A 13,073-nucleotide genomic window follows, 5' to 3' on the forward strand; every position below is an offset into this window, starting at 1 on the left:
ACATTGGTTTTTGTATCTATCTATCTGTCTATCTTGAGAGTTGCTGAAGTTGCTTAACAGCTTAAGCTCCTGGGATGAGATAATGACATGATTCTATATCTAGAAAACCCTATTAATGCAGTTAATAAGTAAGTGTGCTGAAGGAGGAGCACAGGGACCAGTTGAGTCTGAGGGGGAAGAAGATGCTTCGGTTGGGAAGGGGGGTGGGGGGTGTCCCACTACCCACGTGAGCCTCCTATGTAACTGTGACTCCCTAGAGTCAAGGGTGGCACTGGCATACTGAGCAGCTGGAACAGCATGGGCTTTGACCAGTGGGATGGGTGCCAGTGCCTGGAGTTTGTGTTTTGTGTGGGGGGAATACAGCAACTGGTGTGGGGACACCAGACCAGGTGTCAGCAACATCACCTCCTTCTTCCCCAAGGACACAGCCTGTGTGCTGTTTTACCAGCAGCAGCCCAGGGAGGGGCCCGAGGCTGAGTCAGGCTCTCAGGGACAGCTTCTGCCATGCTGTCCAGATGGAAGCAGGGTGGTGGTAAGGATTGCCATGAGGCTGACCTCCTGGCAGCAGGAGGATGGGCTTTCTCATATGCAGAGCCCATTCCTCGTGATCATGAGGCCTGCAGACAGGTTCCCGTGTGGTGTGATATGACCCTCGAAGTCCCCAGACCTCTCGGTACCACATTAGGTCCTTGTCAGCTAGTCACACCCTAGTATCAGCTGGCTCAGGAACTAGAAGAAACATTGAAAGGTGTTGTGCTGGGTACTCTGGCTTCAGGGTGTGAATTCTAAAAGTTTCCTCTCATCTGTGTTCCCAGGAGCAGGAGAAGGAGGCCCGGAGCAGGGCGGCCTACATCTCTGCACTCCCCACATCTCCGCACTGGGGGAGGGGCTTTGATGAAGACAAGGATGAGGATGAAGGCTCTCCAGGGGGCTGCAATCCTGCAGGTGGCAATGGTGGCGACTTCCACAGACTGGTCTTCTAATGTGAACCTGCTGCCAACCTGACCCCTTCCCTCCAGGAGCCAGGTAGGGCCTGAGGGAAGCTGTGGAGGCAGGCCCTACCAAGAGGAAGGATGGTACAGCTCATGGCACCTTTGTCCTCAGCCTGATGAAGGGTACACAGAGACTCTCTCAGATATGGAAGTGAGACCTAAGTCCTCTTTCATTGGGGATCAGTCCCATTAAAATTTTACACCCAAGTGTCCTGGTTAACTTGAAGCAGCTGAGGTGGGCACACACGGGTCTTTGCCTCCCCCTCCTTCCCCAGCAGGCTCCCCATGCTGGAAGATCTGATGATGTTCAGGAAACAGGGCTGGACCTCAGCTCTAATGTTTTGACATCAAGTACTATTTTCCTTCCGACTGCTCTACAGTATAAAGCACAGCAGGATCCAAGCCTTGCACAAAGAAGGGGGCAGTGTCTCCTCTGGCTGTCCTCTTGTTTCTCATATGGGGGTGGGGGGTACTTGCAATGTCTGTACGTTTCTGAGAAGAACAGAGACCTGCCGCCTTACCAAGCACCACTGCATGATGGGGGCTAGCTCCTCACAGCAGGAGGCCTTTGCCCCCCCCCACAGCCCCTCCACCCCAGCCTGCCTCAGTGCCTGAGAAGCCACCACTTGCATCCCCCTTCTGGTTAGAGTCCTGATGTTACTGCAAAGGTGTTCATGTTCCTCATGAAGTATGGTCTCTCTCTTAGGAAGCCAGTGGGCTCCTCTGAGCAGTTGGCCTTTGTAGCTGTGACAGCAGCCACCAGCAGGTTGGGTGAAGTGCCCTGACACTGCTGTAGCCCCTTCTAACTGAAAAGACACCCATGTTCTTAACTAAATAAAAGTAGGTTCTCTGAAGCCTAGCAAGAGATCATTCTTCCTTGGACTCAGAGGCTGTGATGGTCACTGGGTTTTTCTCACGGGGTCTGGGGAGGCCAGGACTCAGCCTGCCCCCCAGTGACATGTGAGATGCCACAGGGAGCCAAGAGCCCTCTACTGAAGTGTGGTGTAAATAAAGGTGTGGACTGACTGACCTTACTGAGGGCTGGGTGATGCTGCCCGTGGAGAGGATGCATCTGGGAGGCAGCTCTCAAGCCTGTACCTACCTCCTTCCCCAGGGGCTGCCTGCTGTGATGGAGGTGTGGAGTTTGGGCCCAATGTCACAGACCCTCAAGATGTCACACCTAAGTGACCTGTGCAAGCAGACAGACACGCCCAGAACCCATCTCTAGACGCCTAAGAAAGATGGATTGGCAAATGCTAGGATAATTTCCACTTTACAACAGACTCTGAGGTAGAAAGCATTTGTTCTTATTCACAGCCAAGAAAAATACCCAATTATTTCCAAATAAAGTAACAATTGGAACAGACTGGAGTGAGAATGGGTTCTACCACCAAGCCTCTCAAGACAAGATGGACACGGCTGCTGGTTCTGGGGTGCATTTCTAGTGGACTTTATTGTCCTGCTCCAATACCACAGTAGAAAGGGACCTGCAAGCTCCAGGCCTGTACCATGTGTCACCACAGCAAAAACATGACCCACTTGAACACATTCCTGCCCCACCCACCGGATAAATATGTTACAATTAAAAAAAAAAAAAGAATACAACAGAATAAATTAATAACTTAAGTGATTAGGCACCAACAGTGATTTGAAAATTAAATGTCAATTTTAAATGGTAACAAGACAAGAACTCAAGACTGGGCTTCCACTAGCCCATTTTCTCTTCCTGACAAATAGTGACAATTCTGCGTGAAATAATTCTAGATTTCAAGACACAAGTAGCCAACAAATACACAACACATGCCACCATAAATCACACGACAGCCTGGATCTCTTGGGGACCCCCTCAGCAGGTAGCCCCTTGTGGTCCCAGACCCCAAAGAGCAGGGCGAGTCCCAGAAAGACGACTCCCACGGAAGGGCTTTAGAGATCCTGAGGCCAGTCTGGCTTCCCCCGCATTTTATGAAGGCCCAGATGGGGAAGGAAGAGCTCTGGAAATGGGATAGGGGTGCTGGGCCGAGATATCCCCATGGCAGAAGGGGCCAGAGGAAGGATGAGCTGAGCCCATGCTCCAGTAACTTCAGAGTGGTTGTGCTTTTGTCATAGGAATGGGGCATACTTTAGTGGTTTCCAATGTAGAAGTTACCAAAGTCAAGCTAGGAGGGGACTGGGGATAGGTACTACCCACCCCTGGCCATCCAGATCCCCCAGAAAGAAGTTACAGAGGAGGGAGCCTCCCCTTCAAGCAGCTGAGCACCAGCTGTGGATGGGACCTCAGCACAGCTAATCCAACCTCCCATTCCACAGACAGGCAGATCAAGGACCTAAGGAGACACCATCTCCCTATTTCTTATCGTTCTCAATTGACTTAACCTTGCAGAAGTGGAGCTGGAAGTGGGTGAAGGCGGCTCCTTGGAGAGCCCCAGGCAGGGGGCTTGTGTGAAGCAGTGCTGGGCGGGAAGGTATCCCCTTTCTGGGGGCTCAGTCCTCGCCAGGCCCCCAGGAAAGGTGGACTTTGACCCATGGATAGGCCCAAACAAAGGACCAGTTTTTTCAACTGAGTTGACTCCTTTGCTGGAGGAGGTAGTGGGTGGAGGGTGGGGATATGCTAGACACGGCTGGTAGTTTGGGGCTTGTGAGCCGGAGCTTTGCTTTCAAAAGGTCAATTTCACCTCTCATCCTTCCCTCTCTACCCCTACACTTGCACCCGAGGGATTTTGGTAGTTACCGGAATCGGGGGCTGGAAGGAAGCCTCTTGGGAGATTCGATTTGAACACCTCAGTCGCTCTCTGAAGATTCCAGCCAGGTCCACTCACATCATGGCACACTCAGAACATGCTCACATGTTTATGGGAGGCTGCAATAGTCTGGGCCCACTTGTGGCTGCTGCGGGTACAGGGAAGGCACCAGTTAAAAGCTCTGTTGTATGGGGCCCCTTGTAGAGGGCCTTCAAGGCACACATTCAGGACTGGGCAGAATGAACCAGCCCCCTGCCAACTCTGCCCAGTGTAGCTACCACCACTGCTTCCATTCACTTATTGGAACACCAAGGCATGGCCCCTGCACTTCTGAGTGGCTGGACCCATATGCTGAAAGGCCTTTTGTTCCCAAGACACAAGGCTTTCCAAGCCTCTCTTTCCTTCTTCCTCCACTGGACCCAAGCCCTGCCCTCCTCCTCTGTAAAATTCTGACTCATCCCCTTCTAAGGCCTACCTCAGGCACTCCCTTTTCCTAGAATCCACCTTCCCTGATCGTGACCCCACTCCTGCCTCTGGCACCAACCTCCCTAAGTACTTCCTCTGCCCTCCATCAGCATTTGAAGTCTCTGTCTGATGGCCATCACCACTGTCTCATGTCCTTGTCCTTTTTCTGATTGTGACTATCAAGTTCAGTGACAAGGTATGATTGATTCGTGTGTCCTTAGTGCCTAACCCCAGAAACTGGACACAGCAGCCATTAATAAATACTCCTTGAGTTGATCTAAACTAATGCTAGGAGGAGAGGTGTAGCTCTTGAGGAAATAACTTCTTCCAGGATGGGACTTAGAGAATGGCCAGGCCATTGGTCTGGTGAACTATGCATGTGCATGGGGGCTGAAAGGGGAGTGGGGGCAGAGGAGAGTGGTAGCTGTCCCCATCAAACATGGCAGGAAGTCATTGTTTGGGAGGAAGAAGGTCTGTTCACCCCAGGGTAGAATGAAACGTTTGGTCTGTCCTGTTGCTTCTGAAACTCTTGAAAATTTAGTCAAGAACTATCAACATAAAAAAATTCAGATCCCCCACCCTTGGCTTCAGAGAAGGAACCTTGGATGATGCCCTACACCCTGTCCCTGCTAATCTGATGGCCTTTCAAGCCCAGGGAGGAGAGTCCAAGATGGCTCCTGGAATGCTAGGGAGCAACAGAGGGTGGATGAGCTGAGGAAACACTGGGCCGGCACCAGGCCAGACTCATTCCTACCCTGCGATCTGACATACACCACAGCCTATGGGCACAAGCTGTCGGCCATGCCTGATGTGGTCCTCTAGGCATCATTCTGCTCTGCTTTCTCCTTGTCCTGCCTGACCCGCTGTCCCTCCATCCTAGGAACGGTCCTCATGTCACACCACCATGCACACCACTCTTTGCACGTGTCCCTCCTTCACTTTCTGCTCCACCCTGCACCCCCAAGCATTGCCTTGGCAGTCCCCCACTCCCAGGCCCTTTGGATGTATTTCCCCACTTGCTACATGGCCTTCACATCTATCTGCTACCTCTGTGCCCGACTTCCACTGCACTGCTCACTGCAAAGAAACTCGCTTCCCCACCCCACTGCAGAGTCCCCTGCACTGCCCTGTGCCTCTGCCCAGCCTGTGCCTGTCCCAGGGTTCCCCTCAGTCCCTGAATCACCCCCACCCACACCACACTCCCTCCCATATTCCACACCCCTTTACCATATGTTCCTGCCCCATGTGCTTGGTCGCCCAGCTTGGTCCAAGCCTTCCCCTGTGTGGTGCTTTCAAGGTGGGGCTGGCGGGGGCCTCTGTGGGGATTGGGGAAGAGGACTAGCCCTTGGGCCTAGAGTGGCCTGTAGCTCCAGAGTTCTGGGGACGCAGACCCCACAGTGTCCTTGTCATCTCCACCACCTGAGCTCCAAGCCCTGCTCCTTGCTGCTCTAGGTTGGCCATCAGTTTTCCCTTCCTTTTGTCCTTCATCTTCTGCCTCTGTACCCCACAGCAGCTGTCTTGCCATGGCCTCAGCCTGAAAGTGGGTTCCCTGCAGATGTCAGCTTTCCCTCTTCATCTGGGCATCTAAGTCCTTTACCCCTCAAGACCACTGCTGAGCCTCCTTCTCCACCATCTCCTCTTTTAGTGGCCTTGCTTCTCTCCTGCCAAGAAAAACAGGAATGAAAAAGTCCATTATCCACTTTGGTCTGCTGGCCTTGACTCCCTGGGTCGGTGACACTTGTCTTCTGGGACTGAAGGAGAGGTAGCCCAGTGGCCGGAGGGAAGACAGCTGAGGGCTGTGACTGAACATGAGGTGTGGAATCTGGCTCAGAGCCCCAGCCCTTCCCTCCAAACATCTGGTAGAGAGTCAGGTCTACAGGACAGGAAGAGGCTGAAGGATGCTTTTTGGCAGTAGCTCCTAACTAAGGTGGGTGGAGGCATGGCCATTACTGATAAAAATCACAGCTGGGCCCCGAGTGGGCAGAGGAGGTGCCTTGATCAGGCCCTCACCTCCCAGGGGAAGGGTTCAGGGTCCCTGATGTCAAGTGCTTTGAAGGCTGAGACTGGCAGAGTAGAGAGGAGGTGGATAGGAGGAACAATGGGAGAGGGGAGAGGGGAGATGGGAAGGGCTAGCTCTGGAGACGCTGCCTCCTGGCCCCTCCCTGGGCTCTGCGGTGGCCCTCTCATCACAGCTTGGCGCCCTTGGAAGGCTCCGAGGACTGCCGCACGTCTGTCCACTCCTGCATGGTGTTCTGCAGGGCCTGGGTCTTCTCCTTGTCCACCTGAACATAGTCCACCTTCTCATCAGAAGTGACAGATGAAGTAGATGGCTGAGGGGACAGAGTGGGAAAGAGGGAGTAGCTGTGAGTTACCAGTTAGGTGGGGAGGAAGAAGGTGGGCGCGGGATCTTCCTAAGCTGTCTGAAGGGGAGAAGAGCATGGCCTCTGCCTGCCACTGACCAGCCTCAGGAGCCTAGCTTCTCTTTCTGAATGTGGGCTTTAAAGCTCAGACTCCAAACTCATCATCCCTCCTGCAGGATGCAGCAGCACCTGCCAGCCCTGCTTACTTCCCAGCTCCTGGGAGGACCCAGGCCCTTCCTTGGCCCTGGTGGATGGGTCCAGGCCTTCATCTCTGCCTCCACCCATCTCTGTCAGGTCGCTCATCCAGGGGAAGGAATTTGCTAGGTGCAAACAAGCATCAGCCACAGGACTTTACGTGCTGTGCTCACCGCCACCCTGTGAAGGGGAACCATGCTGAGGCACAGCTCTGCACCCTGCTGTCTGGACTGCTTAGCTAAGGATACCTCCTAGGGAGGCTTTCCCAGGCCTGGAAGTCCCTTCTGAAGGCTGATGTATCGACGGCAGGGCTCTGGGACCCACCCAAGAGCCCAGGACCAGGAGGCAGTATCCTCATTCCTGGATCTGTTGCTGATTCTCTTTGTAACCTTAGGACAATCAGATCTCTGTGCACTCATGTGCCCATCTCTACAACACGGGGGATGGGCTGACTGATGAGGTTCTTTGACTGAGGGCACTGTGCTCTGAGAGCAGGAATAGGAGTCTTTAGACCTAGATGAAAACTCTATGACTAAAGACGCATCATAAAAGCTGGGTACTGGAGCAGAAGGGAGGCTGAGTGCTGCTGTTCAGTGTTGAAGGCACCCTGCCCTCCATGATCTCTGCCTCCGGGACCCTGAGAGCTCTTACTGCCCCCCTCCCCAACTCAACTCCAGGCACCTTGCGGTGGGGGCTTGGGGAGCTCGGCTGGAAGTCCAGGGCCAGATAATCAACACTGCCAGTGCTCTTCTTAGGGGCAGGACTGTTCGTGCCACTGGGAACGGGAGATGCAGACACTGGGTTTTGCTGTCACGAGGAGGAAAAAACTGTGAGTGTAGAAAACAGACTCACCCACCACCCAGAAAAAACACTTCTGGGAGTAAGAACACTGTTTCCCTGAGCCCTACTCTGACTCATGCACCATGCTAAGGACTTTTCATGTTTTCATTTTAATCCTCATGCCAATCCTGTAATGTAGGTATGATTACTGTTGATATTGTTTAAAACAAAGATGAAACTGTGGTTCACTTTACTTTCAGAGAAATGACTTTGCCTGTGGTTGCACAGCTGTTGAGTGATGGGAATCAGGTCTGTTTTCTGACTTCCAAACCTGTGCTAACCCCTGTACCACACTGCCTCCTTTATAGCACATCAGGGCAAGTCGCATCAACAGTGGCTCTCCTGAGACATCCAGCCTTTGCTTGCTGGCGCTTAAGAAAGGAGCACATTTCCTTTATGCACTGGAAAGTTTTCTTCTGTCGCACCAAATCAGCCCCTGTGAAACTCCCAGCTGTGGCCTAGAGTGGGGTAGTCACCCCAAAGCAGCTTGCTCCCCCGCCTAGCTCCTCCAAGATCTGAACAGGGTGGCTTCATCTCCACGCTGCACAAAGCCCGCATTTCTTCAGATGACACGCTCTAGGATCCTGTCCACCCAGGCTCCTGCTCTAGCAGAGCACCACCTCCTCTATAACTTTCCTGAAGTCTTAGTCTAATGAGAAGGTGCTAGTCCTGTGTTCTGTTTGTTAGCTGCTTTATTGGTTGGTTAATTCATTCTTTCACTATCTATGCAGTGACTACCAGGTGCTGGGCAGTTATGCCCTAATGGAAATCTCAGGGAAGAAATATCCTCCTCTGCCTGTGTTGATAGCTCTATTATGGCCTTACCAAAGTGAGTTATGTGCACGTATGCCTCTCACCACTGAGGAGATACCTCCAGCACTGCCTATCCAAGGGCACAGATCATGCCACCCACGTCACTGTCATGAGAGGCAGGCCCCTGCTCTTGAAGACCATGACTTCGTTGGGACAGGTCTCATGTCTTCCTTACATCTGATGACAACTCCTACTGCTTGATAAACAGGTGCTCAAGAAGGGTTTGTAGCAGGAGACTAAATCATGAATAATACAAGGAGTCCCTGGGCTGAGGTGAGTTAGCTAAGCTGGGAAGTGGGGAACTGAGCGTTGGGTCCCAGGGGACTTTGAAAGGCGTCATTCTAGCGAAGCCTGAAGGACTCACCATAGGGACATAGTTCTCTTCGCTGTCTCCTGAGTCTGTGCTGGTGATGCTCTGGGTGGAGATGGGGCGGCAGTACTGGGAGGAGCTGGAGTTGAAGGTGTGGCTGTTGTGGGAAGGAAGAGTTAACACTGGGGAAGCTGCATGGCTGCTGCCGTGTTTCTAGCCTCCAGCTGGGCCCTGACCCTCACACACCCAGACCTCAGCCATCAGAGCTGTACACTCCATCAGATTAAGATCTGATATAGGGCGGGTATAATTATTCTCTTTTACAGCTGAGGAAACCAAGCCACAAGACATCAAGAGACATGATCAGCTAATGATAGCGTTAGCATCAGAATCCAGCTGTCCTGGCCCACAGGCCAGCTACCATATCACTCATCTTCCCTAATGGCCCGACACCAAGCTCCCACCCCCACACATAGGCACTCACTTGGCCCTAGACCAAGACTTGGTGATAGGTGACTTGAAGGGGAGTTCATCGATGACGGTGTTGTTTCTCAGGTCAAGTGGTGTTGGCTTGGCTGGAGCAGGAAAAGAAAGTCTGGTAATCAGCCAGTAATAATAATGCTACACATACACACCTTATATATAACACATGAGCATGTTTATAAAGGCCTGCAAAGTCATTCCAGTTTCACACAGGGAAACTGATGCTCAGCGAGGTTATATAATCTTTGCCCATATTGATGGGCCTTGAAGTCATGTCTTCAGATTCCAAATTATATATTTTTTCTGCTGTATCTACGGTAATTATATTTTCAGAATCAGAAGTGGGGACATGGTTTGGCAACAGATTTTTCTCCCTCAATTTATGACTTCATTTAAAAATGAGACTATATATAAAAATATATTTATATATTAATAAATATATTAATATTTATAAAAATATATACTATTTATATATTAACATACATATATGTATTTTTTAAGACAGGGTCTCGCTCTGTTGCTCAGGCTGGAGTGCAGCGGTGCAATCTCAGCTCACTGCAACCTCTGCCTCCTGGGTTCAAGTGATCCTCCTGCCTCAGCCTCCCTAGTAGCTGGGACTATAGGCGCCTGCCACCAGGCTTGGCTAATTTTTATATTTTTAGTAGAGACGGGGTTTCACTATTTTGGCCAGGCTGGTCTCGAACTACTGACCTCAGGTGATCCACTCGCCTCAGCCTCCCAGAGTGTTGGGGTTACAGGCGTACAGGCGTGAGCCATGGCGCCCAGCCAAGAGACCATATTTGAAGTGTAGACGGTCACCATGATTACTCCCTGCTGCTCCTGGCCAGGTCTGTGCAAGCCACAGTGGAGGAAGGTAGATGCCATAAGGGCTTGAGGGCTTCAGTTACACATGCTAAGATTTGAATTCCCTGTTGGCCACTATCTCTGCCTAGCTATCCTACTCCTCCCTTTGAATCCTTGCCACTGATCCAAGGCCAGGAGAGTGAGACTGTAGCAGACCAGGAACTTGCCTGGTCTACATGCAGGGGGCACAAAGCTGACTTTACTGAATGCCTGCTATGTGCCAAAGTACTATCCTAGATGCTCTCCTTTGCAGCAAACCTGGGAGGTAGGAATTACCATCTGCATTTCACAGATAAGAAAACTGAGACTCAAGATTTTACGTGATTTGCCCCAAGTCACACCTCCCAAGTCCAGGATCCACATGACCCCCGAGCAAATGGAAAGAGTCCCTAGCCATTGTCCAGAGATGGGACAGGGGCAAGAATGGACTTACCTTTCCGATCAGGTTTGAGGTTGCGGTTGACAGGGGGTGGCTGGATCTCACTTCCTCTGCTGGGGCCTCGGTGCACAGGAAGGGTTGTTGATGGGTAGCCAAGTGAGTCAAAGTGATGGGCCCCTGGGCTCATTGGGATGTAGATGCTCTGGGAATTATCACCTGCTCGTTCCATGGCCAACAGGGTGGAAGAACCTGGGTTCATGGGCACATAGTTGTCTTCAGAATTGGTGCTGTCCGATCGGCCCACAGTCATTTTCCCTGGCTAGGGAGAGGAACAGTGAAAGAAATACAGCTGTTACTAGCAAGAAGAAACAGGAAGGGGGTAAGACTTTGTAAACGAGGCAAGACAAGTCATTACTGGGTTAGCTACACTTTGAAGCTGTAAGGGAGACCTTGGGGAGACCAAATAAGAAAGCAGAGTAGTGGGAGGCTGAGGCAGGTGGATCACTTGAGGTGAGGAGTTCGAGACCAGCTTGGCCAACGTGGTGAAACCTCCTCTCTACTAAAAATACAAAGTATTAGCTGGGCGTGGTGGCATATGCTTGTAGTCCCAGCTACTCAGGAGGCTGAGGCACGAGAATTGCTTGAAGCTGGGAGGCCGAGGTTGTAGTGAGCCAAGATCACGCCACTGCACTCCAGCCTGGGTGACTGAGCGAGACTCTGTTTCAAAAAATAAAAAATAAAAAAAAGGAAGCAGAGTGGGAGACAAGAATATATGAGGTCTGTGGGCCCCTTCAAGCCTTCACGATCCTTTGGCATCCACTAATAATTTTTGATAAATCTAGAATATAAAATATTCTTGGTGACTGGGTCCACTTGGCTTTCTGGATGCCTGACCAACACTGTGGGTAGCATAGTCCATAGACTGTAGGTTTGGTTCAGGACCTGCCCTCCACCTCAAGTCCAGACTCACCATTGGCAGGTCAGCATCTCAGGCCCTGGATCAGAACAAGGAGCATATTAGGAGTCCTGGCTCTGGAAGGTGAGGTCTGGGGCCAGTTGTGTTTCCCCAGTCCAGGTTTCTAAGTACCTGGGGCTCTCACTCCAGGCACCTAGGGGACCACCAAGCTGCAGTCAGAGCTTCTACAGAGTTGTGTGATACAGCAATCCCGGTTATAGCCTTCCTCTAACTCTTGCTCTATCTGCCGTGACATACAACTAAGCTGCTTCTGCCTTGGTTACCTGATTTCACTGTCTTTCCAGTGGGCCTGAAGCCTGGCTTTGGTCTTCTTGCCTGACACCTTGGAGAACTGCGGTGAGCATCTTCCAGAGGGCAGCCTGGGATCCTGCACTCAAGCCATAATTCTGCCACTTAGCCTGACTGTGAGTACCACCCTTGCCTGAAGTCTCACACCGCAGCCTCCCTCCTGCACGTGAGGACACGTGGGTAAGGTTGCTGCCTTAGAAGATCCCCCACCATGCAGCCTGGGTCTATTGCATTCTAGATCCTCTGCTTACCTACAAGGTTGGTGAAACTTGTAATCCAGTCTACCTTAGCACGTACATTTCTTCCAGACTAGAATACTTGTATCTTACTTGTCCAAAGACTCAACGCAGGGTTCTGAACTGAGACAAGAACTTGGGCAGGGTCCTAAGATGGAGAAGCCATCACTCTTTTGGGGTTGTGCTTTTAGTTCCATAAGGTGTGACCTTTTACCTAACCAGGCCGGCCTGAGGACCCCTGGTTAACCCACACTCACCAGGAAAGAGCCGACTCCATCACTCATGGATTCAGCAGACCGGCCTGCACTCTCTCCACCACGCTGTGGGTACTCGTAGGTCTCACAGGAAGAAGCTGACAGAGGAAGGAGGATCCATATGTACTCATGGTTGATTCATGTGTTGACACTTCCCCATACCCTCACCAGTGTGGTTCAAGGTCTTACTGATACTCCAGAAGATACTACTCTCAACCCCAAATGATAAGGAATTTCTTGGAACACATCACTCCTCAGTTCAAAAATTCCTCCTGGGCTTCTAGATGTAGCTCCAGTGTTAGCATCTGCAGAGAAGCTGTCCTTGACTACTCTACCCTCATCTATACACCTCTCCTTTGACTCCTATACCACTCACCTGTCCTGCTCACCCCAGCCATCACTTCTCTGAACACCACAGTAACAATACTTGTCCTGATTTATATGTGTTGGTTTTATTTTCCCAATGAGATGTAAGCTCTGAAGGGCAGGAACACGTTTTATGTATGTCTTTATCATCTCAGTTCCAAAGCACAATATGACTGCTCAAATTGTCAATGGATTGAAAGACAGCAAAGAGGTCTAAACCAGGAGCTGGGACTCTAGGGTCTGAGTCTCATCTCTGGCACAATGACTCTGCAACTCTATTTAAGTGTCTTAACTGTCATTGGCCTCATGTGAGATGGAGACAAGGAGGTTTTGTCTCACCAACCTCTCTGCCTGGCCTAAACAACAGGATGGACAAGAAAAGGCTTTGCAAACCATAAAGCAAGATGCAAAATGAAAGGAATTAATATTGTTCTATTTTTTCATCATACAGACGAGGTTACATGCAGAGTTGGAATACTCTCAGTGGAAAACAAGTAACAATAGAATTTAGATA

At 51.1% G+C, this 13,073-nt stretch overlaps 2 protein-coding genes across 8 annotated transcripts in view; one reads left to right on the forward strand and one right to left on the reverse strand.

Moving 5' to 3' along the window:
- The window catches only part of USP35 (ubiquitin specific peptidase 35), a 26,173-nt gene extending 23,526 nt beyond the window's left edge, over positions 1-2,647 (forward strand). For 5 of the 6 annotated variants that reach the window (XM_063711306.1, XM_054524861.2, XM_054524863.2 and 2 more), the window contains one exon: positions 816-2,625. In XM_063711306.1, coding sequence (XP_063567376.1) covers positions 816-983 — 168 coding nt within the window. In that variant the 3' untranslated portion in view covers positions 984-2,625. Of the gene's footprint in view, positions 1-815 lie in introns of all 6 variants that reach the window. The other variant, XM_054524860.2, reaches the window with a different exon arrangement.
- The window catches only part of GAB2 (GRB2 associated binding protein 2), a 206,173-nt gene continuing 195,518 nt past the window's right edge, over positions 2,419-13,073 (reverse strand). Inside the window, exons 5-11 of one of the 2 annotated variants that reach the window (XR_010135518.1) lie at positions 12,197-12,291; positions 10,494-10,758; positions 9,198-9,288; positions 8,768-8,870; positions 7,432-7,557; positions 5,423-6,525; positions 2,419-3,878 (exon numbers count right to left, since the gene is read on the reverse strand). Coding sequence is in view for 1 of the 2 variants with exons in the window: in XM_063711307.1 (XP_063567377.1) it covers positions 6,382-6,525; positions 7,432-7,557; positions 8,768-8,870; positions 9,198-9,288; positions 10,494-10,758; positions 12,197-12,291 (824 nt within the window). In the remaining variant the exon portion in view is untranslated. Of the gene's footprint in view, positions 6,526-7,431; positions 7,558-8,767; positions 8,871-9,197; positions 9,289-10,493; positions 10,759-12,196; positions 12,292-13,073 lie in introns of both variants that reach the window. The other variant, XM_063711307.1, reaches the window with a different exon arrangement.

This window comes from Pongo abelii, chromosome 9 (genome assembly GCF_028885655.2).
Source record: "Pongo abelii isolate AG06213 chromosome 9, NHGRI_mPonAbe1-v2.0_pri, whole genome shotgun sequence".
Classification (NCBI taxonomy): Eukaryota; Metazoa; Chordata; class Mammalia; order Primates; family Hominidae; genus Pongo; species Pongo abelii.